The sequence below is a fragment of the Pyrgilauda ruficollis genome, unplaced genomic scaffold (assembly GCF_017590135.1).
Source record: "Pyrgilauda ruficollis isolate IOZ18807 unplaced genomic scaffold, ASM1759013v1 scaffold23, whole genome shotgun sequence".
Lineage (NCBI taxonomy): Eukaryota > Metazoa > Chordata > Aves > Passeriformes > Passeridae > Pyrgilauda > Pyrgilauda ruficollis.
In genome coordinates, this window is record NW_024522539.1 from 14,423,524 (window position 1) to 14,449,341 (window position 25,818).

The 25,818-nt window shown below is 39.2% G+C and overlaps 1 protein-coding gene across 1 annotated transcript in view; it reads right to left on the reverse strand.

The window, feature by feature from the left end:
- The window catches only part of MTMR10 (myotubularin related protein 10), a 36,181-nt gene that overhangs the window by 7,319 nt on the left and 3,044 nt on the right, over positions 1–25,818 (reverse strand). The window contains exons 3-13 of the mRNA XM_041469368.1: positions 14,932–15,068; positions 13,769–13,841; positions 12,592–12,734; positions 5,854–5,944; positions 3,336–3,510; positions 2,820–2,907; positions 2,557–2,645; positions 1,482–1,612; positions 1,287–1,356; positions 1,043–1,113; positions 7–176 (exon numbers count right to left, since the gene is read on the reverse strand). Of these exons, the coding sequence (XP_041325302.1) occupies positions 7–176; positions 1,043–1,113; positions 1,287–1,356; positions 1,482–1,612; positions 2,557–2,645; positions 2,820–2,907; positions 3,336–3,510; positions 5,854–5,944; positions 12,592–12,734; positions 13,769–13,841; positions 14,932–15,068 (1,238 nt within the window). The remainder of the gene's footprint in view (positions 1–6; positions 177–1,042; positions 1,114–1,286; positions 1,357–1,481; positions 1,613–2,556; positions 2,646–2,819; positions 2,908–3,335; positions 3,511–5,853; positions 5,945–12,591; positions 12,735–13,768; positions 13,842–14,931; positions 15,069–25,818) is intronic.

Sequence of the window (25,818 nt, forward strand, 5' to 3'; positions counted from 1 at the left end):
TTTTACCTCTTTGTCAGATCTCTTTAAGTGGTTACACCTATCTAAAAATTGATATCCTGCCATGACCCATTCCTTCTGTATTAGGCTTTGAAATCCAACAATGGTTCGAAAATAGGGATCCAGCATGACTTGAATGAGAGAAGCAGCAAGACAGCTCAGGTCCCGTCCCTCTTCCTCTGCAAGAAACATACAGAAAGTACAGAATACATAAGGTAAATGCACATGTACAGGATTAGATTTCAAAGAGCAAAAAGGTGCAACTAGGTCTCATGTTTTTATTAGAATTTCCTTTAAAATATACTTTTAGATGTTTTAATTGTTCTCCTAATTAAAAAAAAACAAAAAACAAACAAATTATAAGAAAATCAAATTTTTTTTCTTAAACTGAGACTCACACTATACAAAGGGTTCCTGCAGTATCCAGCACACCAGTGCATTCATCAAGAACAAAATACCCACCCAACTGCCTAGTACTTAAATCAAGGAGGAGAGTGTTCATGCTGCTAGAAATTTTCAACATTTTTCCACCCTGAAGCAACTTTTGGAAGGCCATTACATGGGGAGAGTGGGATATACCAGCTGAACAGGTCTTGTAAAAACTACAGAAATTACCAGAATTACAGATATGAGCAAGTTTTTCAGTGTCTTTTCCTCTGAAATACCTGTTTGCACAGACACAAGGAGTGGGCACTGAGTGAAATACTTTTGTCTGTAGAACCTCTGAATTAAACTGATATTGCTTCTGCAGGGACTATTAGCCCAATTAACACAGTACAAAGGTTCACAGTAAGGTTTTGATTCTGTCATCATTATCAGAACAAAACCCACAAAGACTCAAAGCAAAATATTCCTTTGATGCTAAGGACTATACTACAGTTCTGATACATAACAAAATTATTTTCCCTTCTAGTTCCCCAAATGCCTGAGATATTCAGAATCCATGGGGTTTATGTATAAAGATTACAGTTGATTTTATCTAAATCTGTTTATCTACATTATCACAGTAATGCAGATAATTTCAGCATGCTCTGTGTTGTATTACCTTGTAGAACTACAGAAAGGTGCTTACACTCCATCATGTAGACAAGCTCAGCAGAATGCTTAAGAAAGGCTCTAGAGAGGAAAAGAAAGTGATTTAACAGTTAACAGAAATTCACACTCTACAAGAAAAAGATTTGGGTTCTCTATATTTACCTAACTTAGGTATTAAAACAAAGAATCCTTCAAATGATGCACTGCTAATTTTTGCACATTCCATTGAACATCATTTTATTAATGGTACCAACCTAATGTACTCTAACCAGCGAGTGTTTTCCAGTGAGGACAGCCACTTCTCTTCGGTTTCATCAAACGGGTCTGCAACAGGGACAGTAATTACATTGCAGAACAACTTCCAGTAACAGTCCCTGTCAGCCAGGCTGATTGGAATTCACTGCATGTCAGGAAAACAACCCCCATAAAAGAAGGAAAGCCCAGCATACCATTGACACAGAGCTGTTTGAGTTTGTTGTGTGCAGCCTGGATTTCCTGGATGTTGGGGAGACACTTGTCCAGGTCAGATTTGTAAACGTCACTTCTCAGGGGATGGCTTCGAGTTATGGCATTACAAATCCTGCAGGAGAAGAATCAGCAGGTTTATTGTTGGAGAGGAAAGAAACAGTTTTTCAAGAAACGTGCCATTGTCTAACTGCAAGCAATTAAACCCACAGAAAACATGCACCTCATTCTAAAAAAAAGTTTACTTGTTCATATTCAGGAGATACATTGCTCCTGCCATAAAGCTAGTGACTCAAACAGTTTTGGTATCTGCTAATTACTGAACATAAAAAATGGAAATTTGAGAAATGAAATCTGATGCTGACTGACAGTTAAATAACTCTATTCAGTTTTTGGTTTTCCATCATTTTTAGTAAGACTTACCTATGTTAAATGAAGAGAATGTATTTAAAGTTTATGAAGTCAGGAAATCTGACAGGGCTTCAACTAAAATTCAGAGCTCCAGCCTAACACACAATGCAGATGTTTGCACTACTACGAAAAGTCACACTACAAATTAAACCAAAGAACAAAACCCACTAAGCTTGTAAATTACCTACCCAAGGCACTAAATGCCTTCAGTCTTTCATTAAGGACAGCAGATGACAAATATTTCACAGAAATACCATGTCCATTATGATACTAAGTTTATTGAATTGTATTTCCCAATGCCACCAATTAAGGGGTTTTTTTTTTACTGTCTTGCTGAAGGAGGTAAGAAAATCTCCACCAATGTAAATCTGATCCTTTTGTCAATAAATTCTGTCATCTGAATTATTAGCTCCCTAAAAAATAAACATTCCTCAAAACCTGAAAAGTTATTCAGTATTTGAAACTAGAATGGCCTTGAATAAAAATTGTGCCAGAATCAGATGCAGAGAACAGTCTCTCCAAAGTTCCCACACTACAACACTGCAGTGTCACACAGGGTCACCTCCATTGCCTCCCAGTGCTGTGTCACAGTCACCACTGGTGTTATCCTAACCCTGTGATTGAAGAGTGACACAATGAACCATTTACCTCTGATCAATTCTTCGCTGCTGCAATACATCTTTAATGTTGGCCATTCTCACAAGGGCGCTGCCGTTAGGGTGATTCCAGGACCATAACTAACATGGGGAAAAAAACCAAGAAACAACACAATCGTGCAGGTTAGAGCTATTCTGTACAATTTTTTCTTTAATGCTATGCACAGAACTCTGTTAATTGGCATGCACAGCCCCAGGTTGAATACTGTGCAAGGAGTAGTGCAGGAGTAGTACCAGAACAAAGAAGACACTTACAGGCATTCGCCTCCCAATGAAGGAGTAGGAGTACAGCTTCAGGTCTTGATCTGCTAAGGAAGACGGAACCACAAAATATTCTGGAAGGCTTGTGGAAAAAAAAACATGATAAAAAGATTACTTTTCCCTGTGTTTTTTTGTCATCTTCCCTCTTGCTGCAGTGCTGTGACACCAGCTCAGTGAGGCTGTCCCACAGCAGCCCCTGGGTGTGGCTGCTGCTGTGCTGTGTGAGGGCTCAGCCACAGCACCAGCACAGCCCTGAGGACACCGGTGAGAAACAGCATGTCCCACATGGAAGTACAGAAACACCAAAGCCATGGATGACAAAACATAACATTTCCTTCAGGGACATGACATTTCCTTCAGGGACAAGATTTGCAGCATCTTTCTCTGGGGGTCTCTCCAGAGAGCAGCAAAATTAAGAGGTGCAGTGCACAGTTGGCTGCAACAGAGGCTGTGGGGCACACAGGACAGGACAGCCCAATTCCCTCCTGCTGGTGTCCAAGAGACACTTACCAAGTGGAGATCATATAACCTTCATTGACTGAGCACACTCTCCACTCAGATGCACCTGTCCTTTTGATTTCTCTATCCCAATCCGAGTAAGTTTCAAACAAAGGAGTCTGCTGACCACTGGCACTGCTGATGCCACCGCCACCACCTCCTGGGTCTATGCCATTCACCTTCTTTGCTAGGAAAAGGAAAGTCATCAATGCCCATTAAAAAAATAAATATAAATTAAACTCTTCACCTTCCTAATTACAAAAATAAGCCATTAGCATCAGGACTAGTATTATCTATATTACCTACTGTTGTATTATAAGAAAGCAGTGATTTAATGGCAGCTTGATGATACATGAAGATATCAATGTATTTTTTCCCTGCAATTTCATTAGAAAAGCAACGTAAAATTGGCCTGCTGTGCTGCTTGATAGAAGCCAAGGCATACTAATACTCAGGAACAAATGTTATCTCCAGTCACAGGCTTTCCTTCTTCAATATGCCAAAGTTTGCAACATTTTAAAAACATGAACCCTTTATAGGCTACACATTAATAGCTACCATGTCAAGAAACCAAAACAAAACTTACATAATTTCAGCAACTTTATATGACTGCTGTATTAACAGCAAACAAAAGAAATGGATGTCCATGTTAAAATATTGGGGTTTCTATATAGATTTATATCTACACAAAAAGATGGCCTATAATTTAGTGTTTAGGGACCAGGAGCTTAGAAAGGCTGTTACTATGCAGAAGGATCTCCTTTGCTGGTCATTCTTTAGATGCCAAGGGGACAATCAAAAAGAAATCATATTTTGTTTCTTGACACTTGAAGTACATTTTTAGATGGAAGTGCAATGAACTGAAATTCAGCCCTGTTACCTCCCCCATGAAAGCTCTGAGCCTTAGCAAGAGCCTGCCCAAAGGAAGCAGAACAGTGTCACAGCTCTGCTGACATCCCATAACCGGTGTGCTTTCTGTATCTATCAACTTCATTCTTGCACTGGCACTTTGACTACTTAGGATTTTCAGAAGAAAACAGGACTAAAATCAGACTGAAGTAGTTCTTCAAATATGGTAAACAAATAAATACAATAATTACAAAAACAGTCAATTTTTCTGTTTAATGGTATAATGATATATAACTATCAAATATAGCCTGGGAAAAAAACAATGTACACATACACCAGAACAATGCAGGCTTTTTATGTTCCCCAGGAAGCACAAAGACAGCATTTCACCTTTTACTTTACTGGGAGTAGCAGGGAGAGAGAGTCATTAAACAGCACTGGAATTGCAAGAGCAAAGCCAGATATCTATGGGACAAACACCAGGGTTCACAACAAGAAGAACAACCCAACACAACCCAAAAGAATTTCATATTCTCTTAGGAACTGCAGCATGGCAGAACAACTCTCCTTTGCCATTCTGGTCTGCTGCTCCAGAGGAACATTTTTACCCACCTTATGTAATTCTTCCACTAGGTATTTTTCCATACAGTAAATGGTATTTTAAAGAGAGAGTAAAGGCAACTTTGTGACAGCCTAACATTTTATTGCAATTTTATCTGCAATTGGCTTCCTCCCTAGTACTTCATAACATGAAAATACATGGATCTTAGTAATTGCCCAAGCTTTATGAGGTAAGAAATTCCATGTGTAATTGTGTGTGCAACATAATAATCACATGCACACTTATTCTTGTGCATGCACAGGGCAGTCACAGAGGCACCTGGATGAAAACCATGCATTGTTTTGCCAATTTGAAGGCCTGATCTCGTAATTCCACAAGGCTCATGTTTTGTAACAGGCAGATCAGTGGTTTCTAGTGCCAGCTGCTGAGTTCAGATCTCAGTACCACAGCTCTGCAGCAGCAGCACGCTCTGGGGGGAGGCTTGTCACCCTACAACTGCTGGCTCTCAGCTGGGGAACACTCAGCAGTGACCGCACAGCGTTACGCTAGAAATCAAGTTCCAAAGGCATCTTTGCAGGCTTACCTAACTGACAAGGTTCACTTGGAGATTGGCCTTGAGCAGAGAGGGTGTGCTCCAGCTCAGCAGGGGTGGTGGAGGTTTTGAGTGGTAAGAACTGCCTAGTAAGCCTCTAGGAAAGAAGGTATGGAGTCCCATGTTGCACAAATCCTCCTGCAATACCACCAGAAGAGAAACTTATTCCCAAAAGAAGGGCAGGTGAGCAAGCCTGCCTGATGGGACATTCACTGGGTACCCAGAGTACCAACAGAGACATACAACAGGAGGATGGAAGCATGAACTGAGAAATAGGAGTATTCATGCTGCCACAGTTTGGCTTTGTTTCAGACAGGAAAGACATTTCTTTGGATTTTGGTCATTAATGTCTATCCCAATGAATGACTTATAACCATAAGGAAGAGGCTGGGTGCAGAACAAACCGATTTTGTTACCCTTGGAGAAAGCCTCAAACGCTTTTTGCCACTGCTTCTGGACAGAATTCTTACTAAAAATGCATATTACAAAACAGGAAAAAAGCACAATCCAAGTACTTTCATCCTTACCTGGATTATGATAGATTTCCCCAACATACTCAAATGCAAAGAGAAGCTGAAGATCCGTTGGCTGAGAATAATGAGCTATTGCAAGGCACACCTAGGAAAGAGACATTTATTACTGTAATTTATATATTGATATAGAAAAAAAAATTATTGCCCTTAATTGTAACAGTGTCAAATATGCAGAGCTGTGAAAAAAACTAAAAATCAGTCTTTTGACATTTCCTTTAATGAAAGGAGTACTTATCAATCCAGCAAAAGAACCTAAGAGCATGCAGGGTCAGTTCAGAAGTCCAGCCCAGCACTGTTCTGATAGCAGCCAGCAATCAGTGCTTAGGGAAGAGGAGAAAAACACAGAAACAACATAATGGAATTTTACTGGGACAATTTTAAACAATTAACAGTTCAGGCATGTCCTGAATTAGTATCAGTATTTAACAGCATTTGACAAATATTTTGGTTACAAAGTTGTCAGTTGGGCCAGGACATTTTTCATGTGCAACTTCCTTTTAAAAAAACCTTATTGGTTATTTCCCTAAGATTATTAAAATTAGGAGTGCAGCATGTGATTTAGGATTAGCTCCTAGACTTAAAATTTCATAAAGCACTTCTAGTCTCTGTCTCTTTGAATGTAGATATTCACTAATAAATACAAAAGATTTGACAAAGAAACCTAATGTCTAGAAGAATCAAATTCAGGAAGGAAAAATATCACGTAGAGATTGGTGCTGTTATTCTTCAAATTTCAGGACATGAATGGAGTCTAACTTTGTCCTCTTCCCTCAATATTTGCTTCTGCGTTTTACTAAATTGTACCTTTTAACCAGGGACAAAGACACAGTGTAAGCCCACATTCTTATCACCTAAATTGTTTTTCTTTTTTTTTTTTTATTTTCCTTTTAACTTTTCCCAAATTTTTATATTTAGAAACACATTTACAAAATTTATTCAGAGTTCAGCAGTTTTGAATATTATTTTTGAAAAATATCCTGTGCATCCAATAAATTGTTTTCTGTTTATGAAGGGAAGTGTCCTTATTGTGATAGACACAACAGAAAGATTTGCACCACAGAACTGAAGGAGTAGCAGTGCTGGCAGCACTGGGCAATGGGAACAAAGCTTGAGAGCTCAGTTATGCTGAGATCTGCATGGAGAAAGTTGCTGTTTTTCTATTGTTTGTATGCAACATCCCTGGTGTTATGGAATGTTTACTGTTATTTTTATATAGTTTGATTTTTGATGGGGACAGTCATCATTATTAATAAAACCAGTAATGACAGTAGACTAATTTGAGCTGAAAATGTTGTTTCACAAACACTCAACAAAAAAATTCCAGTTGAGTCTTAGAACAATGGTTTCTTTAACTGTTCTCCCCACACCTTCTGTTCTACAATGAAACTGCAAATGAAAATAGAGGACAGAACATTCCAGGGGTGACAGCCCCCCAAAAATCCCAAGCAGTACAAGCGTTCCTGGAGAACAGTATAGCAGACTTTCCTAATGAACAGTTACAAGCTCATTTCCAGGATTTGATAAAATGTTTAATGGCATAACTGGAAGCCACGCACATTTTACTAAATCTTGTGATTTCAGTGTATTAACCAAAGCAGAAGAAGCCAGCTATTCAACAATATTTGGCCACTTCTAACATGTGGCTATCATTCACAATGAAACAAAATGGAAATCTGTGTATATGCACATTTTGACTTCCATACAGTAACTGATTCTAGCAGAGCTACTCCTCATCTTCATTTATGGAGTGAAAGTTGAAAACCTTTTAGTATGCTAATCTACTCTCAAGACTTCAGGACAAACTGCAGGAAAAAAATTCCATTGTGCTGCCAAATAACACAACAGGAATACAGTAAAACCTATTTTTAAATAGCCAGCTGAAATCTCTGTCATTTGCCTGCCACATTTGAAAAAGGGAGTATGTGTGTGCTGCATGAAGAGGGATAAAATGGTGGGGGGGGGGAGATAGTAACCATCCAGATCCAGTTCCCCACAAAAAATGAGACCATACTTGTGCTTTTAAATAAAGCAGGAGCTGGAAAATGCTCTGGGTGTTCCATGGAATAGATGTAACTCACACCATGTATTGCATGTGTGAAACAGTCCACCCACAGGTTCAGGACACCTATTTATCTTATTTTAAAAAGTGATAGATTTGTCCTGCTACTATTTCTATTTTTACATTTTAGAAAAATTCCATTCATAGATACACTAAGCAAGTACTAAAGACATATTAATTTTCTGTTTATTCCTCACTAAATCCCTATAATAGCTTTATTGTCTCAGAGATTCAGAAGACAAGCACATTCCACAGATCTCAGCAGATTATGGCCATAAGTAGAACGCTCTAAATTGGAAGACAAGCATGTTTTACAGGAAGCGTTCTCATATCAAAATCAAAAATATTTGGTATTCTTGCCAATTTACAATTGTGTAAAGCTGAAGATATTTAGGCTCAGACAAATAACAAGAGAATAGGCTGCTTGTTGGAAAGCTCATTTATTAAAAGCAGTAAACACAATGGCTGTAGTTATTTCATAGTACAAAAGCCATTTCCCTGCGTCAGTGTCCCCTGTTCAACCCCTATCTGAGAAAAATAAATTATACTTTCAGGGCACACCCTCCTCTTCAACAGGAATTTTACCAAGGGCAAGAGCTTCAAAGTATTGCTAATGCTCTTGCAGAGGAGTTGTGAACAACAACATTTCAGATGTTCTAAATTAGCACAGCCCTGGATTTTCCCTCCTTCCTTAAGCCAGGCTACCTGGCTTATGAAGTCTCTGGAAAAACACTGTTTTCCATTGCTACTCAATTCCTATCCCAAGCAGACACCTGCGGTAGGAAGTCACACAAGCAGGACTACATCAAGTCCCACAAACAGGTTTTGTTCATTTTCCTAGGCTGGAAAACCTATTGGGAAAACAAACATTCAGCATTAGGAGAATTTTTAAAATTCATCTACATTTTTAAAAATATATTTTACCTTTACCCAGGGAAGTAGTGGCTGTGCCATCCCTGAAGTGTTCAAGACCAGGACAGGGCTTTGAAAACCTGGTGTAGTGAAAGGTGTCCCAGCCCATGGCAGGGGGGTGGAATGAGATGAGCTTTAAGCCAAACCTTTAAAGCCAAATCATTCTGATTCTGTGATTCTGTAAGCTTACTTCTAAAAAAAGTTTTTGTCATCCCCTCCAAAGACAGTATCTTATGCATTCCCAGTGCCTTGAAACAGTACCAATTTTGTGATCTGTATAAACAATTAGAACAAGGTAATAAAGTTGGGGAGGCAGGAGGAGCACATTAGAAAGGGTCAGGACCATTTGTCCAAAACTCTTACGAGTTTCATATTATTGTTCATAACAATTAGGGAAAAAAATGTTCCACTCCATCCCAAGTGTTATGACGTAGGAAAGGCTACTTTTGATTGCACAGGAAACAAGACTTGAGATAAAAGATTTTCCTTCTGTTTTGACTGAGCATGTGATTCTGAAACAACTCTCATACTCATTCAAAAAAGCTTCCTGAGAAAAGAACTGAGAGAGTTGCAGAAGAGAAAGGCATGAGAAAATGGAGATATACTCATACATATAAGGCACAGGGTGTGTGCCATCCTGGGGCACTGCCAAGATCCATGTGCACGGTGAAGCAACACACTGGCCATCACCTAACAGTCAGAAGATCTACAGCCTCACCTTTTCATACATTTTATTTTCTCAGTCTAATGTCCAACACTGCAGTGCCTAAAAAATAGCAGGATTTTTCAGTTTGACTGTTTGCTGTCATTTTTGGAACAAAATAATTCCTTTCCTCTAAGGAATGTGAAATGCTTCTTTTTTTGCACTGCCTAACTTAAGACTTCCCCAACTTGCTTACCCTTGCTTCCCCATCCTCCACTTCCTCCCACACCCATCTGGTTTTCCTTCCTTTGGAGACTCTATTGCTTTATTTTAGAGACAAAACAAAATTAAACTGCTAAACAGCGGTGAGTGCAAATTTCCATTCCTTCTATTTTTCCTTAATGCTTGTTTCCCAAATATCCACTAATAAAAATGAGGAAGAAAATATTTACCTGGCTGACTAATGCTGAGACAGTATTTTATTAGCATGTATTGGCTGCAACAAGTAGTGAGGGTATTTTTCTAACAGAACTGATTTTTAAGCTTCTCTATAATAATTTAACTGAAAATAAATGAATGTGCTCTCACAATGTTTCTGCTTAAAGGCAAAGAAAAAGGCCTCTGAAAGTTCTGCAAACATTACCCATGTGTCTACGTGTAGTCAAGTCTGTCAGTTTGTCCACATCAGAAGCCTGCTTTCAAACTTGGATCCTTCTTTTCACAGCATCCAAAGAGATCCTTGGAAAGAGGATCTTTCTGACATCCTCAAAGAGAGACTTGGAATAATCTCTATTCTAGTAAGGCAGCTTAATTAGCTATTCTCCCTTATTCCCTGTTCAGCAAACAGAGACACTTCCTTAGGAACAGATTACACTCGCTTTGCCAACACCAATTTATGTCACTGGATGCTGCCGAGTGTTTCCAGTACGTGCAAGGAACTATGCTTCAAACAAATTCCTTAACTGAATGAAGTAAGCACCTGTTGTCCTTCTAACCATTCCATATATTTAAAGCTTGTTTTGAACATGAATTGCCATGCAGCCCTCCCCATCCAGAACCCCAATTCCATGGTCAATCCTCTCCTATGGCACTCTCCCAGTCAGACAGCAGTGCATCCTCAGCCCAAGAGCAGGCTTCCCCTCACATCAGAACTCAGGTACACTCTAAGTCTTGTTCTTCCCTACAAAAGTTACAGACACAGAGTTATTTTCAAGTAGATAGCTACCAAAATTTTCTTGTACAAACAGTTGGATGTAAATATAGATTAAAGAGGCCCTTCAGAACTTTAAGGAGGCCTGACCACTGTCTTCTGTTTTTAAACACCAGGACAGCCTTGCTAATATGTACTACCTGAAGGGCAGGAACAGAAACCAGATAAAATCTTTCCATACTCTGGTGCCAGCATGCCATCTAAATGTCAAAAAGAGCAAAACAACTCCATTCAATATGCTGTGTAAGACCACTCCAGATGTGTTCACCAGCATCCCAAAATAATTTAAGCAAAATCCTGATACAGGAAAACTGATCTAGGGATCTCATGGCTCTATACATTTATATTTTAATGCTAATAGAATAACGTTATTATGGAAACATTAGATTAGCTGAACCTGATCTCCCTTCAGTAAAAGTGCTTCTGTGCTACACCCACGCAAAGCTGCAGTAACCTACCTGATGCATCGAAACTGCAACAGTAACCACACAGCTGATATTTGTACAAGTTTTCTTCCTTCTCACTGAGCACAGGCTGGTATTTGAAAATGGCAGTTGTTACATTTTGGTCACCATCAGCACAAGCTCTATAACCACACAGGCTCTGGCTCTCTAGACCTAGCTGTTCTTCCTATCAGAAGAAACCACCTAAGACCATGTAATTATAAATACCTAATGTAAAGGCCTTCATAAAATGGCTTCACTGTTCACTCTTGCATAAGAAAAAGCAGCACAAAGAATGTTAATGAGATGCTGAGTTTATTCTCTCCTCCTCCGGGCTAATCACTCTGCTTTGCTGTGACAGCCAATTAGAAACAGTTGCTGTAAAGATATTCCAGGAGATGGCTGCTCCAGGGGGATTTTGGAGAAGCAGTGCAAAGGAATGACTGCGGAAAGCCTGCCAAACGTGCAAGGCTCCAACCAGCACAGGCAGCAGGCAGGGGGCAGCCAGAACAGGGGCAAGGCCGGAGCAGGGCGGCTCACGACGGGCTCCTGCCCGCGCATCCCGGGGAGGTGAAGGGGCTGAGCCGGTTCAGCAGCTCTCGGTCAGTAACTGCACACAGACTTACGCCTGGGCAGATGGTCCTCGGGACTTACAGGGCTAAACTCAAACCTGATCCTCCTGAGAAGGGGAGCTGTTAAGCTCTGAGAGCAAAGTGGGTCATTCCTTACGGAACGGCGGCTGTGGCACGCCGCGGTGCCGCGGAGCCGAGCGGCAGGAACGCGCTCCCGGCCGCGCCGCTCGGCACGGCACGGCACGGCCCGTCCGGCCTGGGGCAGCCACACAGCCCCGGCAGCACCGGCACCAGCCGGCAAGGAAGGAAATCCCGAGCACTGTACAGAGCCCAGTAACTCCTCCTCTCGAGAGTGTACGAGTCTTTGATAACAAAATGTTGAGAAAGAGCCCAGGCTCGTGTAAATTGGACCAAATGCTGATTCCAAGAGCTCTCTGGAGAACGTGCTGTGTGACACCATTAAGGATATCCACAAGGAGTACACTCAACCTCTGGGTAAATTAAGCTTATGACTTTCAGAAAATGTATCAAAGCTTGAAACATTTTCCATAAAAATGCAAACATCTGTTTAACAGCTGCAATGCAACATTCTGATTCCAGTCCTTAAAAAGACTTATTTAATAAATTAATAACTTTTAAAAGTAGAACAGATATGACAAGAAATACTGGTTTATCTTATATGATACTAAACAGTTAATGCATCACATTAAATTTTTCCCCTAATAGATTTGACTCCAAATGTATAAATATTCTCCTGTAACAGAATGTGAATAGTGTGCAATTCTTCCCCCCACTTCTCTATCAAAACATAAGATAACAAAATGTTCTTATCAGCACAGCTGTTGCTACATGTAATGACTGGAAGGCAGAAATTCATAACAGGACAACAATACCTTTTTTGCACTTTCAGGACCTGCTTCATCAAAACGAAATCTGACAATACGGAAGTCTTTGCAATAAATTATTAATTCAGTTGGATTAAATTTCAGTTTTTGGTTGGGACCAAGGACCTTCTGCTTCCTCTTGGTGTCATTCACTGCAAAGAAGAGAAAATTATTTGACTGTGTTCTGTAAGGAAACACAACATTGGCTCAAACGAATACAGTAATGTCGCTGCCAGAAGTTTATATATTGGCACACTTTGATTCAGGTAGAAAATCTGTTGATTCCTGTTAGTAAAAGCTTATGTTTCACTAAACTTAGGGTAAACCTCATGTTTTAGAAAAGGGGCAACAAATGTGGACCAGTGCAAGACAATATAACAGGTCAATAGTACCTATTTGTTGTAAAAAAAAAATAGCATTTCTTCATCATGTTCTTCCTCAGAAACACATTAATCTTTTCACAGTGATCACAACCATCTTTGGGCATTGAAAACTTATAACCAATAATTTAGATTACCTACAGTCAGAAAATCAAGTGTTTAACAGCCCATGCCATAAGCAAATTTTGAACACTTATCACTTTTATGAAATTTTACAATTACAAGATGAAAAACATTCTTAACAAATAAGTTAGTCTACGGAATCCAACAAATCAAAACCTGGTTCTCAACAAGAAGTATTTTATTTCTTCAGATCAAGATGTTGATTGCCATTTGCAGGTTTCTGGAGATCACCAGTGATTAACTTGCTAAGAATTAGAGAGGATTGAAAACTACAGCATTTCTCTTGTCAGAAATCCCATCTATGTCTAACTGTATAAGCCATTTTTGCAATTTAGTGTATTTCAGTGGCAGAGATTCAGATGATTCAATGTAAAAACATTGCTAACAAAATTTTGTACTGCTATAATGTCTCTCCTACAACACCTGTTGATTCAGTATGGTAGTTACAAATATAAAGTCTATATTATAAAGACCCAACTAAGTCTCCTGCATGGCACCTCAAGATTTATTCAGTATTTGAGGCTTTTATTCTATTTTTAAATAAACCAAATACTTCAAATCAGGAAAGACTAATGACATAAAACCTCAAGTGTCAACAATTCTGCAGAACTTAACAGGGAGGTAACAGTTTTGTACTGAATAAGAATAAAGCCTGTCAGTATACTTAACTATTTTTGACATACCTGTGACAATCTGCTCAATGCATGTGAGTGGGACATCATGCTCACCAAGGAGGAGGTTTTTATAATGGAATTTCTGAAACACATGAACTCACAGCCATTAATTGCAGTTCTGCAGTTTGCAACCAGATATACAGCACAACTTTGAAGAAACTATGATACAAATCAGGCATGCCTAGGCTTTTCTGACAGGTACTACCCTTGCCTATTCCCAGGTAATTAGAGGTTAGATGCCGCTGAACTGCACACCCAGCAGTTTAGAAACTCCAGTGGAATATGCAAAATAATCTCCCTATTTGCACTGAATTTACCCAATTAGTATCCAAAATCACTCTTAGAAATGCAATACAATTTGAAATATAATATATATATATGGAATACAAGAAATCTCCAATTATTATTACTTTTGTAAGAAGAAAGAAAAAAATAATTCTACTTTCAGGGACAAATTTTGACAACTACTTTGTGTCAAAAATTAATCTTTTTAAGTAGCTCTGGTCAAACTTCCTAACCATTACTGAATAAGCATCTATCTACTTTCAGAGCTATACATATCTTTAATTGATGGAACATTTCCTTTAAAAGCCCCAAATGGAAGTGCAAACTCTACTGAAAATAACACACAGCTCACTGCTTGGATTTCCAGTGTTGTGTGCTGTGCTGTTCAAAAACTGATAATGGTTTTGAATGTCATGAGCTCTGCTGTGACAAAGCAGAAGAGTTCCTCTCCCCTCTTCTTGTTGCTTCATCTACAATGAATACTCACTTCATAGTTACTTTGCCCTCCATCAGCAACACCAATAAAACTCCACCACATGGAGAGCTTTGCTGATCTGACACTTGTCTAGTCTAAGGGACATTTGCAAACAGCTCTTTTGGGGAGGAACACATCTGTGTATAATTCCTGCTTTGTCTTTTGTAAAACCACTTCCTGGGGAAGCCTCCATACATGGAGGTGACTGGAGCTGGATGTACTTCTGTACAAATTTCTTGCTCTTGTTCTGATATGAGTAGATGGAACAGCAACACATTCAGAACAGAAGAGTGGAACGTCATCCTGTAGCTTGCTTAGAAAGCATCCATTTATATCAGATATAAGACAGACTGACTGTGTGAATAATTCCACTTTTCACATTCATGATGTAGCCATGTGAGCAATAACCAACCTGCAGTGGCATTGGGTCATCTGTAATAAAGGAAATCTTGAAGTTAGTGCAAACCAGCTTGCCCCACAGATCATACTGGCTCGTGTCTGTTGCAATGCACTTTCTTACAAAATTTACTTCATTCACCACAATTTCACCTGAAACAGAAGAAAGGGAGGGGAAAGGAGAAGCCTATATAAATCCTGTAGGTACAGATCTAAATCTGTAGTACCAAGAAACCCCTAACTCTTTACCAGATTCAAGTTATCCACCTCTTATGGGTAAACATGGAGTTTAACTAACACAACTCCAGGGAAAAGAGAAAATTACCATTCCAAAATGGACAACATTGTGCAGTAGTTAAAATGAAACAAAACCCCAAACCAACAAAAACAACCAACTTAAAACCAAAACAAAGCTCAAAGAACAAAAACCAAAAGAAACCCCACAAGAAACCTGACCCACTGTCAAACCCAACAAAACCATATACCACTTCCCTTAGGTCCAGAGATCAAGATCTGCAATTCTCCACTATTAAAAATTCATGTGTTTGAGCAACACTGTCCTTTAAACAAGCATATATTCCTGTACTTCAGCTAGTATTTATTTTAAAAATTGAAATTAGCTGGCTATTGTTAAGTACTTCAGAGAATTTGATTAATTCCCTGAATTCAGAATCATCAGGCCACACCACATTTTTGCTTTATAAAGACATTTTCAGGTGACTTCAAAAAACAGAACACAAACACTTTTTACTGTGACTGTCTAATGAAGGAGACATTTTCTGGATTTCCTTCATAAAAGAGAAGATCCAAATGATGAAAAAAAATTATGCTAATTGGTCTGGCATAAGCTATAAAATAAAAAAGCATATAGGCAAATGAGACTGAGGACCATTTAAAAAGTGAATCACTACACAAAATGATACTTTTCAGTTCCACAGCCAAGACTTCTGAAAGCTAAACAGTAACTCTTCCTTCAGTAATCTGACTTAGTAATTCCTTTTATTTCTGTACAGAGCTTTCACTTCTGTCATCAGATCAACCACCTCCTGCTGCTGCTGTCTACCATAAATAGTGTGGGAGTACAAGTGTGTTCCAAGAAAAGTGTAATTTCATACTGGCTCTGAGATTCTGCTTAGAAGAAACTAAGGACTAAAGACTGCTGAAGCCTAATTTGCTCGTAACAGGTTTGGCACGTTTAGTCCCAGTTGCCTGAAATGCCATCTCACAGTCATGCTTTGCAGGGAAACAGCAGCTCTTCAGGCAGCTGTACTGGCAGCAGTCAGCTACTGCATGTCCAAGGAGTAGAACCACAGCCTGGAATAAATTCCCCATTTAGCTCCTGCTGCAGAGCAGATCCTTCCTCAGGTGATTATCACTGCAGCCAAGTAATCATACTTTGAAAGGATTACCTTTAGTGTCCCAGACACTTGAGAGAAATTTTTGCTGTCTCCAGGCCCTCCAGCCCCTTAGCTATTTCACCCAGCTGTCCTACTGGTCCTTCTGGATCTCTTGCCCGATACAATCAGGGATCTGCCTGGAAGTCACTAAGAGCTGCAGCAGCCTCTCTGCTTTTGGCTCAGTTGTTCAGCTGTAAAAATGTCTCTAAGTCTGTAGCCTTGAGCTGCCAGAATTATGATCTGTGTTCTGGGACTGTTTGAAGATGTGAGGAGACAAGTTTCATTGACCTGTGTTATCACATACATGAATATTCTGTGCCAGAAGTGACAGGAACTGTGAAAATGTCTACAAACAGATCTCCAGGAGCTTTAAAGTCTTTCCTCAAACAGTGCTAAAATGTGCTTAAATAAGCTTTTGAACATGAAAATAAAAAATCTGTTCCTTACAGCTTCAGTACAATTAGTTAAAAACTCATCCAAGTCCACAACAGCTGAAAACAATGTCTTATAATGGGGTACATGAGAATGACAAACCCTATTTCTGTTAAACATTGTAATGAAAATGTTTCAATACTTAGCATGGCCTGAAACTTCTTAATGCCCAGCATTTCTTCAAATAATCTATTTACTTAAATAACTGCAAAAGCCCAAACTATTTATTGAAGCATTTTCTCCTCAGTATTGGTATTAAGTCTTCAACTATTCAACATAAAGTTCTAAGTCACCTCCTGTGTGTGAAGAAAAACAACCTCCTCATAAACGGAGTTCTAAGTAATTTTTATTCCTCTCTCTCTGCATATTGCTAGTGTATCACTGCATTTCTAATTAAAAATATGGAGAGCTAAATACACCATGAAATGAAATGTAACTTCATAGCTTTTTTGGGTAACATTCACTTATCTGTTACCAAGCATAATATTTTTTTACTATCACATAGGAGACACTTCTAAAAGCAAATTACTATTATCAAACTATTTCAGTATTCATTACTTTGATGTAACTAAACAGTAAAATAAATGAAATACATTCACAGATCTTTGATTTGAATTTCCTACAGTTTAAAACATGCCTGCTACATCATTCTCTTTCCAAAGCCAGTCCTTTTTACTTCCCCCCTTCATTCCTCATAATTGTGTGGTTACACTGCAACATGTTAATTCTAATCCTATTTTAGTGCAACTGCATTTAGTTTCATTCCATCCAACACAAATACATTCTGGATTTTCCAGCCTAGCTTATCTTCTGCTCTCAGGTTTGCAGCCCCAACCCAGAACTGTCCATTTTGAAGCTAAGGATTAAGGTAGGCAGGACAGAGAATGTGTGCATGCCAGCTTCAGCCAAAGAATGAGAAAGTTTGTAAATTTAATAGATGCGTTTTCCAAATACCTGTATGAATTTTTTTTTCAAGATGCAGATTTAGAATTTTATGCAACCCATCTTTTATCCCTCATTTGGGCATCTATAACCATATATAGATTAAAGAGGCCCTTCAGAACTATATAGATATATATATATGTATGTATATATGTATATAGATATATATATAGTGAACCTTTCAAAGTGAAAATGAAAATTTAGGGAAGTAGATAAACAACACGAGTAGTAAGTGCAGGACTTGTACAATGAATCCTTCTTGTGTTTGTAGTTGAGTAGGTGATTTCTCCTACACAAGACAACAACAGAGCTATTCAGAGATATTACACTGCACATTTCTACAATGTAGCTGCTGCTTTTTTCCAGTAAACAGTCACAAGCTGTTCCAGACACGGAACAGCAGTCAACACTTCCATCTGACTCCAAGAGTCAAAGAATGATCTCAGGAGACGAGAGCAGTTTGTTTAAACTTTGACAGGAAACCAGAAGAGAAATTGCAGGTTGCCACCCTAATCATGTTTAATAAAAATATTTCTACATTGAATACACAAATCACAAAAAGAACAGGAGATACTGAAGGATCTATCTAGATAATACACTCTCAACCTGACACACAGCTTCAAAAAACTGTTAAACTTCTGAAAAATTCTGCTAAATCTTCCAAAAGCACATGAAATCTGACTGGTTCAAATTTTGGATGTTTAGAGAATTCATGGTATGTATCTAATCCAGCATAATGCATAACCCACTACAATCAAAATAAAAAGCAGCCAGCAGAGCCTGGGAACACGTGGGAGCTGGGAGAGAGGCAGGACAACCCTGCTGAGCACAGGGATCAGCAGGAGGGAGCACTGGATAGCACAGCTGTGCTCTCCCCCAGCCTGCAGCCACACCACTCTGCACCAGGCTTGTGGCAATTTGGTTCCTCAAAACTTGAAACACAGTCCCTAATCACTAACATCCTAAAATAAAGGATGTTCTACACCATTTTCACTACGCTATATTTTTGTAACTTTTGGCGCCCTGCCTCACAGGATCAAGTTTAATTTTTTTTGTTTATTTAATAAAGGTAGCAATTTGTAACTTTTCAGGGAACAAGGCTGATTTGAGTAGCATCAAGGACCACAACCTTATTAATGCAGGAGGTGATACAGACTAAGCAGTTTTCAACTACTCTAACAATACGGACTGAACACAACAATGCTGCACAATTAAAGGAACTGAGCAGTATTTTATATATACAGACACATACACAGATCAATACATATACACAGAGATGGGACATGGCATACTTACACATATACACATCTTAAAATGCTAACAGGCAGTATTTTTGTCACATTTAATATTTAAATATTTAAAAATCTGATACTTGCTAGAAACAATAAATAGCTGAACTCACACTCCATAAATTAATAATGCAAATCCTACAAGGTCAATAAGTTTGCAGGTACCCTGCATGCTGCTAAGGGAACTTCCCCAATGCTGTACTAGAAGCACAAGAACAGGTTTATCAGCATAAACTCTCTTTAATGAGCATTGAAGCTCTATGGGCATGTTCAATGTCTAACAGACATAAGCATAACAGAGGTTATTAAGTACTTTATGCAGTCATGTAATTTCTACCTAAATCCACAAAAAACTAGCACCTGGAAGCTGAACTCCTGTTTCCCATTTACAATGCTGGTAATGATTATACCCAAGTAAAGCGACAGAAAACCAGCTTGGTAATGTGAAACATAGTCTTAGAAGTTCACAATAGCAAAGCTCAAGTTAATTCAAGTAGCTATTTAACTGTTAAGAATGCACAATAATGAGTTCAGTTGTAAAATATTTGGCAAATAATTAACTTTCGGAATTTCCCAAGTAAGAATTTCCAATAAAACCTTCATTAATAAGTAACTGAAATCTACATCATTTTTGTCCCCTTATATGTTCTCTTGTGAATACCAAAATTGTATGAGTTTATAAGTATGCATCAAGCATTTAGATGTAAATGTCTCTAATCCACTTCTACATTAATCTTCTGCTCAGTGTGCTCGGGCACTTCCAAACTTCAGGAAAAAAAAAGTATTTGCAAGCTCATGAAATAATTGTCTTTCATCTATTTTCTGATTTTCATGAGCTTTTACAAGGTTGTTCCAAAAGGACGGCTCAATTCTCTGATTATTGGGGAATGAAAAACAATTTCCATTAATTTTTAACAGGAGAACCTGAGATTCCAAAGAACAACTTTGACCACTGCTTGGAGAGTGGTATGTTATAAATGCACAGTGAGCTTGCTTTGCCGGTCTTATTAGAAAATTGTTATTAAAATATATGTTAATATTTTATTCTCTCTGGTATGCTAAGAGAAAAGAGCTTAGATAAACTTTTTAAATGCTCAGTAAGGGAAAAAGTAGCAAAAAAATAAAGGCTTCCTGGTAAGTCTTCAATGATCATCTCTGTGTTTCCCAGGCACAATTACAAGATTCAAATCAGTATTTGCCTAGTAATGGCTAATCTTTATGAACCTTGCAAAAAACAAAAAAAACCAAAGCCAAACAAACCCATAGCTGGGATCTGAGAGGATGAACTAGGATGGGATGCTCCACAAAAGCTTTCCCCACATCTCAGAACCTCAGTGAAGGACACAAAAATACAGAGTAGGCAACAAACAACAGGAGTTCAGATGGCAAGAAGGGAACATTCATCAGGAGCAAAGCTCTCATTGTCAAACAGATCAAAACCAAAGTATTGCAGCAAACTAAAGAACTGCTTACAGAGTTGCTTTAATCCAGGAACTTGTATTACCACTCAAATAGAAACAGTTCTATATTCAACATTCACTTTCACCTCAAGCCTTGTGCTGGCACTGCCATTTATGACAGACTTTGTTAGTCTCATCAGAGAACAGATCCAGTAGAAAATGGATTTTTTTTCCTTTTTTGTCAGTTGAAATTTCACCTGAATTAGCTCTGATCTGGCTTGTTCTTTGGTTTCACAAAAAAGTGCCAGCATGAAGTAGTTAGTAAGAACACACCTGTGTATGAGAAAAATAGAATGATAAACAGCTCCTGTTGGCATCTGTATGTACAGTTGGGCCAAATTAAAATAAACTCATCACCAGAACCCCTCCAATAAGAGTTTTAGCAATGATTTGGTCACAGTTCTGTAATGTGAACAATAGACAAGCCAGTGACAAGGGAGAATGTTTGGTGTTTGCATATTTTTAAGTTTGGCCACGTAAACTACAGATTCCCAAACCCTGACTTTGCCTAAACAATATAATCAGTAACGATTTGAGAAGACTGAGGTTTTCAGCTTGTTATTTTATAACTATGTTACCAATACAAGCTACAAATGCTGAACTTCTAATGTACTACTGAGTCTTTGTTAAATTATAAAGGTTTGGCTTAACAAATAAATTAATACAGAAGTATTTGTTTAGAAATTAGTTTGGAATCAGTTCACTGAAGACTTACTTCATTGGAAGAAAATATGATTGCCAAGAGACAAAACCCCCAGTAGCTAGGACAGATGACAATTCAGAATCTACTGGATTTAAATGGCTTGTAGCACTAAACAAATGTGGGGCAGAGTGGGCAGAAACCAATCACTTCACAACTTCTTTGCAAAATGCACACGTAAAAACATTAAAATACTTAATTTTAAAACAGGGTCATCCTTCAAGCTTCAAGGAATTATTCCCATAATGGCCTATGGCTAATCTGCTGCATAAAAGAAATTATTTTTGCTGATGTTTACAGATACTAAAATATATTACTAGTCAGAAGCTTTAAGAAATGCCTTTTATAACAAAAGGCAGGACAAAATTACTCCATCCAGTAAAATCTATTTCTAAGATTGTATCTGGTACTTAGATTCTGCATGCAGACCGCCTTGGTTGTACTTATGTCCTTAAAAAAATCAAACCCCAACACAGAACAAGCAGTTAACTGAACCCAAACCACGCCTGAAAATTTATTTTGAGCCAAACAAACAAAAAAGCTGTAACAGAAAGGAGTACTTAGTATAAACTTACTGTAAGTGACGTCTCATTCTAAATCTAAGTCAAACATTTGGTTCATTTCTAAACTTTTTGCAGTAAGAAAAACTAGTTTGCAGAAACCTGTTGTTTCAGGTTTCAAATCCAGAATTCAAAACTCTCGTAACTTATATAAAACTCCTGGCAATCTTTGTATAGACAACAAAAAAAACCCTGAAACATCTACTTTAAAAAAGCTTCAGGGAATTGCATTATTTTCCAAATTGCCATTCTGATCTTCTAATCTGGCCATTCTTAAATGCTGAAAATAATTTCATGCTCTTGTATGACACTGATTCATGAAAACAAGTTGCAGCTACAAAGCTTTTTTGCTTCCTTTTTTGTATCACCTATTAATTGTAAAAAACAAACAAATGAATTTTCACAGTAACATTTCAGTTTTAAATAGAAAACTTGACGCAGGTTAAAAAACCTAACCCTGCAATATGATGAGTCCTACTGAGCTGCACAGGGAGGGAGCGAGCCTTGGCGAGCTCTCCACAACGCTGGGAATGAGAATCAACAGCTCGGAGCGCTGTGAGGCAGTGAGGAGCTGCCTTCAGGCAAGTTCTGCTCAGGTGCGATCAGCACTGACAGGCTCTCGCTGCTCACCAGCAGCACATCCTCAGCAGATCAGGTAATGCCTTCCTGAATATCAATACCTCATTCCAGAAACAGCCACGGGAAGAGGAACCGACAGCACAGCACTTGTACCAACTAAACAACCCCAGTTTTGCCTGGGAGGCATTAAAGCAAAATGATTCCTAAGAGCCAAGCAGGGCAGACCGACAGGTCCGGGGGTTACCGATTAACCCCGTTAACCTGGGCCCCGGCTCGCACAATCCCCGCCCTGCCCGGCCCGAGCCGGCGGCGAGCACTCACTGCACAGCGCGGCCTCGGCTCTGCCGCCCTGGGACACCTCGGAGCGAAGGAAATGCCCGGGAAGGGCTGCAGGGTCCAGAGCAGCGAGAAAAGAACGCACCTGGGGCACTACTGCACCAGGGTGCCTCAATGAACAGTGAGCTTCCCTCTCCTATCACATGATGTGCTGCAGCTGCTCTGGAACACATGACTCAATGTAATAAGGAATTGCAGAAAGCAGAAAAAAACAAAAAGCTGAGAGCTAACTTGCGAGAGAAACAGACTCTTCTAAAAGATTAAATATTTCCATGATACAGTCTGAAAAACCTCCCAAAATTAAATTTCTACAGTCACTTGCCTTTCTAAAGGCATGTAGATATAAAAAAGCCAACAGAAGTAAAAAAAAAAGCAGGTGGTAAAGTCAATCAGTATTATTAAATATAAGCCGAATATATCCAATGGCAAAAATCTTGAACAGAGTACATAATTTCACCTCAGCAAAAAACAGGAACTCGTTCAGAATTAATCAAAAAGTTGATTACAGATACGGGAAACTTCATTTTTAGGACCAACTAAGAAAAGCCAAAGGGAGGCAAAGCAAAGTGGACATGTAACACATGTCCAAAAATCACAACTTGCATGAAATGGAGGAATATGGCTTGATGTTTGCTGTGTCCTACAAGAACTAGGATTTATCCAAAGGAAGTGGATGGTGGTAATTTCAGGGGAAAAAAAATAAATTAAAAAGAGTTCCAACAGCACATAATTAAACTATGGAACTCGTTACCATGTGAAGCTGTGGGTGCTAAACCCACACGGCTGTAGAAAGCAACTGCATAAACTCAAGTGAGACAAATCCAGCAAGAGGAACTGAACACGGTAGCACTGTTCTGTGATAGCCTGTGACTCCTCACTGGGGTGTCCCCATGAGGCTCCTGCAGGAGGAAAGTCCCCATGCTGCACTCTGCAGAGGAAGCAGCTGGGAATGCTGCTTGCCCTGCTCCCCTCTCCCGGCGGCCACCGGCAGCGAGAGGGGACATCTGTCCCCGCCCAGCCGTACCTGTGCCCTGCTGGTCACCCACCGCGGCTGTGACCACACACCAGTGACAGCTCTCAGGTTCACTTCTGTCATCCGACCATGAAACGGGGCAGACACAACAGGCTGTGCATAACTGCTTCCAACAGCGCCTCACCACCACCGCCCCTTTAACTTGCCTTAGCACGAACAAGCCTTACAGACAAAAACTACTATCCAAATTCAGTTTAGTGTATAATGTAATAACCATTTCCAGCCTTTTTGCAAAAAACTTACAGGTAACAACTACTATCTTAATCTACTAGCAAATTAGCATACTGAGCAACAATTTAAATAATTCAAGTTGACATTAAGATTCAGGAGGAACAATCCTTTTCTCACACAATCAGATGCTCCACTGGTTACATAATCTTCTGCAGAATGCCCTGTGTGAGCAACAGGGAGGATCTCATTGCCTGGTCTTGCCCAAACCACAGTGTGGCACTGGTTCCAGTACAGACACCAGACTGGCCCATTGTCCATCCCGGTACTGCACTTCTGCACACTGCTTTGCCCCTCACACCATGGAGACACGCTGGATTCACAGGCCACTTGTGCTGGACAGGTTTTCTCAATGACCAAGTTGATGATTTGGAAACGCTACAGACACAGTTATGGAAAATAGGCTACAGGGGATCCCCAGAACAAAACACACCTTCAGGTTTAACAACATGAACTCCGCACTCCCCCAACGTACACAGACTCATTTCCTACCAGCCAGGCAAGGCTCTTTAACAGACTGACTGCTAGACTACCTGCTATTTCTGTAATTTTCCTCTTTGTCATGCTTATAAAAGTAGCAATGCACACAAACAAAGGGGAAAAAAGTGAAACTGTTACAGAGGCCAACTCTTAACTAATTCTGCAGAAACTCTCGCTCACAGAACTAACACTAGGAAAACAGAACGGCGGAAAGAAAAAGAAAACATTTTTATAACTCTAACTCAAACCTATATCATCTGTTTTGCAATGAAATTATACCAAATTCTATAAAATTACTTGCTTTTCCCTACAGCAGTATTAGTGTTGTCCCTTACAACCAAGGTTTTCACTTGTTGTACTGAAGATACTTGCTCCTTTTCCCAATAAATAGCCCCCTCAGGGCATACAGTTCCACAAGAATACAGGCTTTTGCTCCAAATTCTGATGAGATGTGGGCTCTGGGCTCCAGAGGAAACTTTTAAAACAAACTCTACAGGTGGAAAGTGATTCCAATGAATTTTCTTTTTTTAAGTAAAAACCATTTAGCTTTCTAACCAGATGCATTATTTCCTAGCCTGTAACTCCTTGTCCTAACCTTCACTGCACAGAAGTACAAATCAGACAGCAGGATATTCAGCTCCTTTGGAATTGGTAAGCAAGCCACTCCCTCAGAGTCACTAAGTTTTAGGAATCAAAAGCTTAACACAACCATTTGCAGGTTTTGGATATTACTAAAGCCAGTACCCGCTTGTGCCAGTGTAACTTAATTCCAAAAGAACTCCTTAAAAACTCCACTACTTAAAAAAGCGTAACAAACATTCAGCCACTCCGGGTTATCTCTGTTCCTGAGAGCAAAAGCAATTTCACACAATTGTTAAGGATAGGATATTAGGAATGCCATACTGAAACTGTATTTACAAGGAAGTGCAAGTCAGCCTTAATATAATTAAATGAGTTGGAATTTGGCCAGTAACTTGGGTTATGACAAATCCACAAGCCAGTCTATCCAACAGTACAATGTGTACTTGTTTATGCACTTTTCTACAGCACGGCTGATGACAGAAACAAAAAAATGTCTTTAGGCTGGTGCTTAACTTCAAACAGGAAGAATTGCATTTAAGTAATTTAAAATAAGCCACTTCTAACACGCTCCCAACTCTCATACAGAGTCATGAACAGATTTTGTCAGAGCTACTCTGTGGCTATACAGAGCAGTGAATCTTATAGTGAAATAATTCAAAATAATACCTTAAAATTTCCACCTCCATATCATTCTAAGTCTGTGGTACCTCATACTGTGGCTTCTACATAACTTGGAGCAACTTACTACAAATGCCCCAAAAGCCATCAAATGCTGACTTCAAAGAGAGTGCAAGACAAGGAAAATAATGCAAAGAGGGAATAAATACAAGCCAGTTGAGAAAACAAACTCAGTCAGCACCATTTTAAGAGTACTTGGGAGTTTCA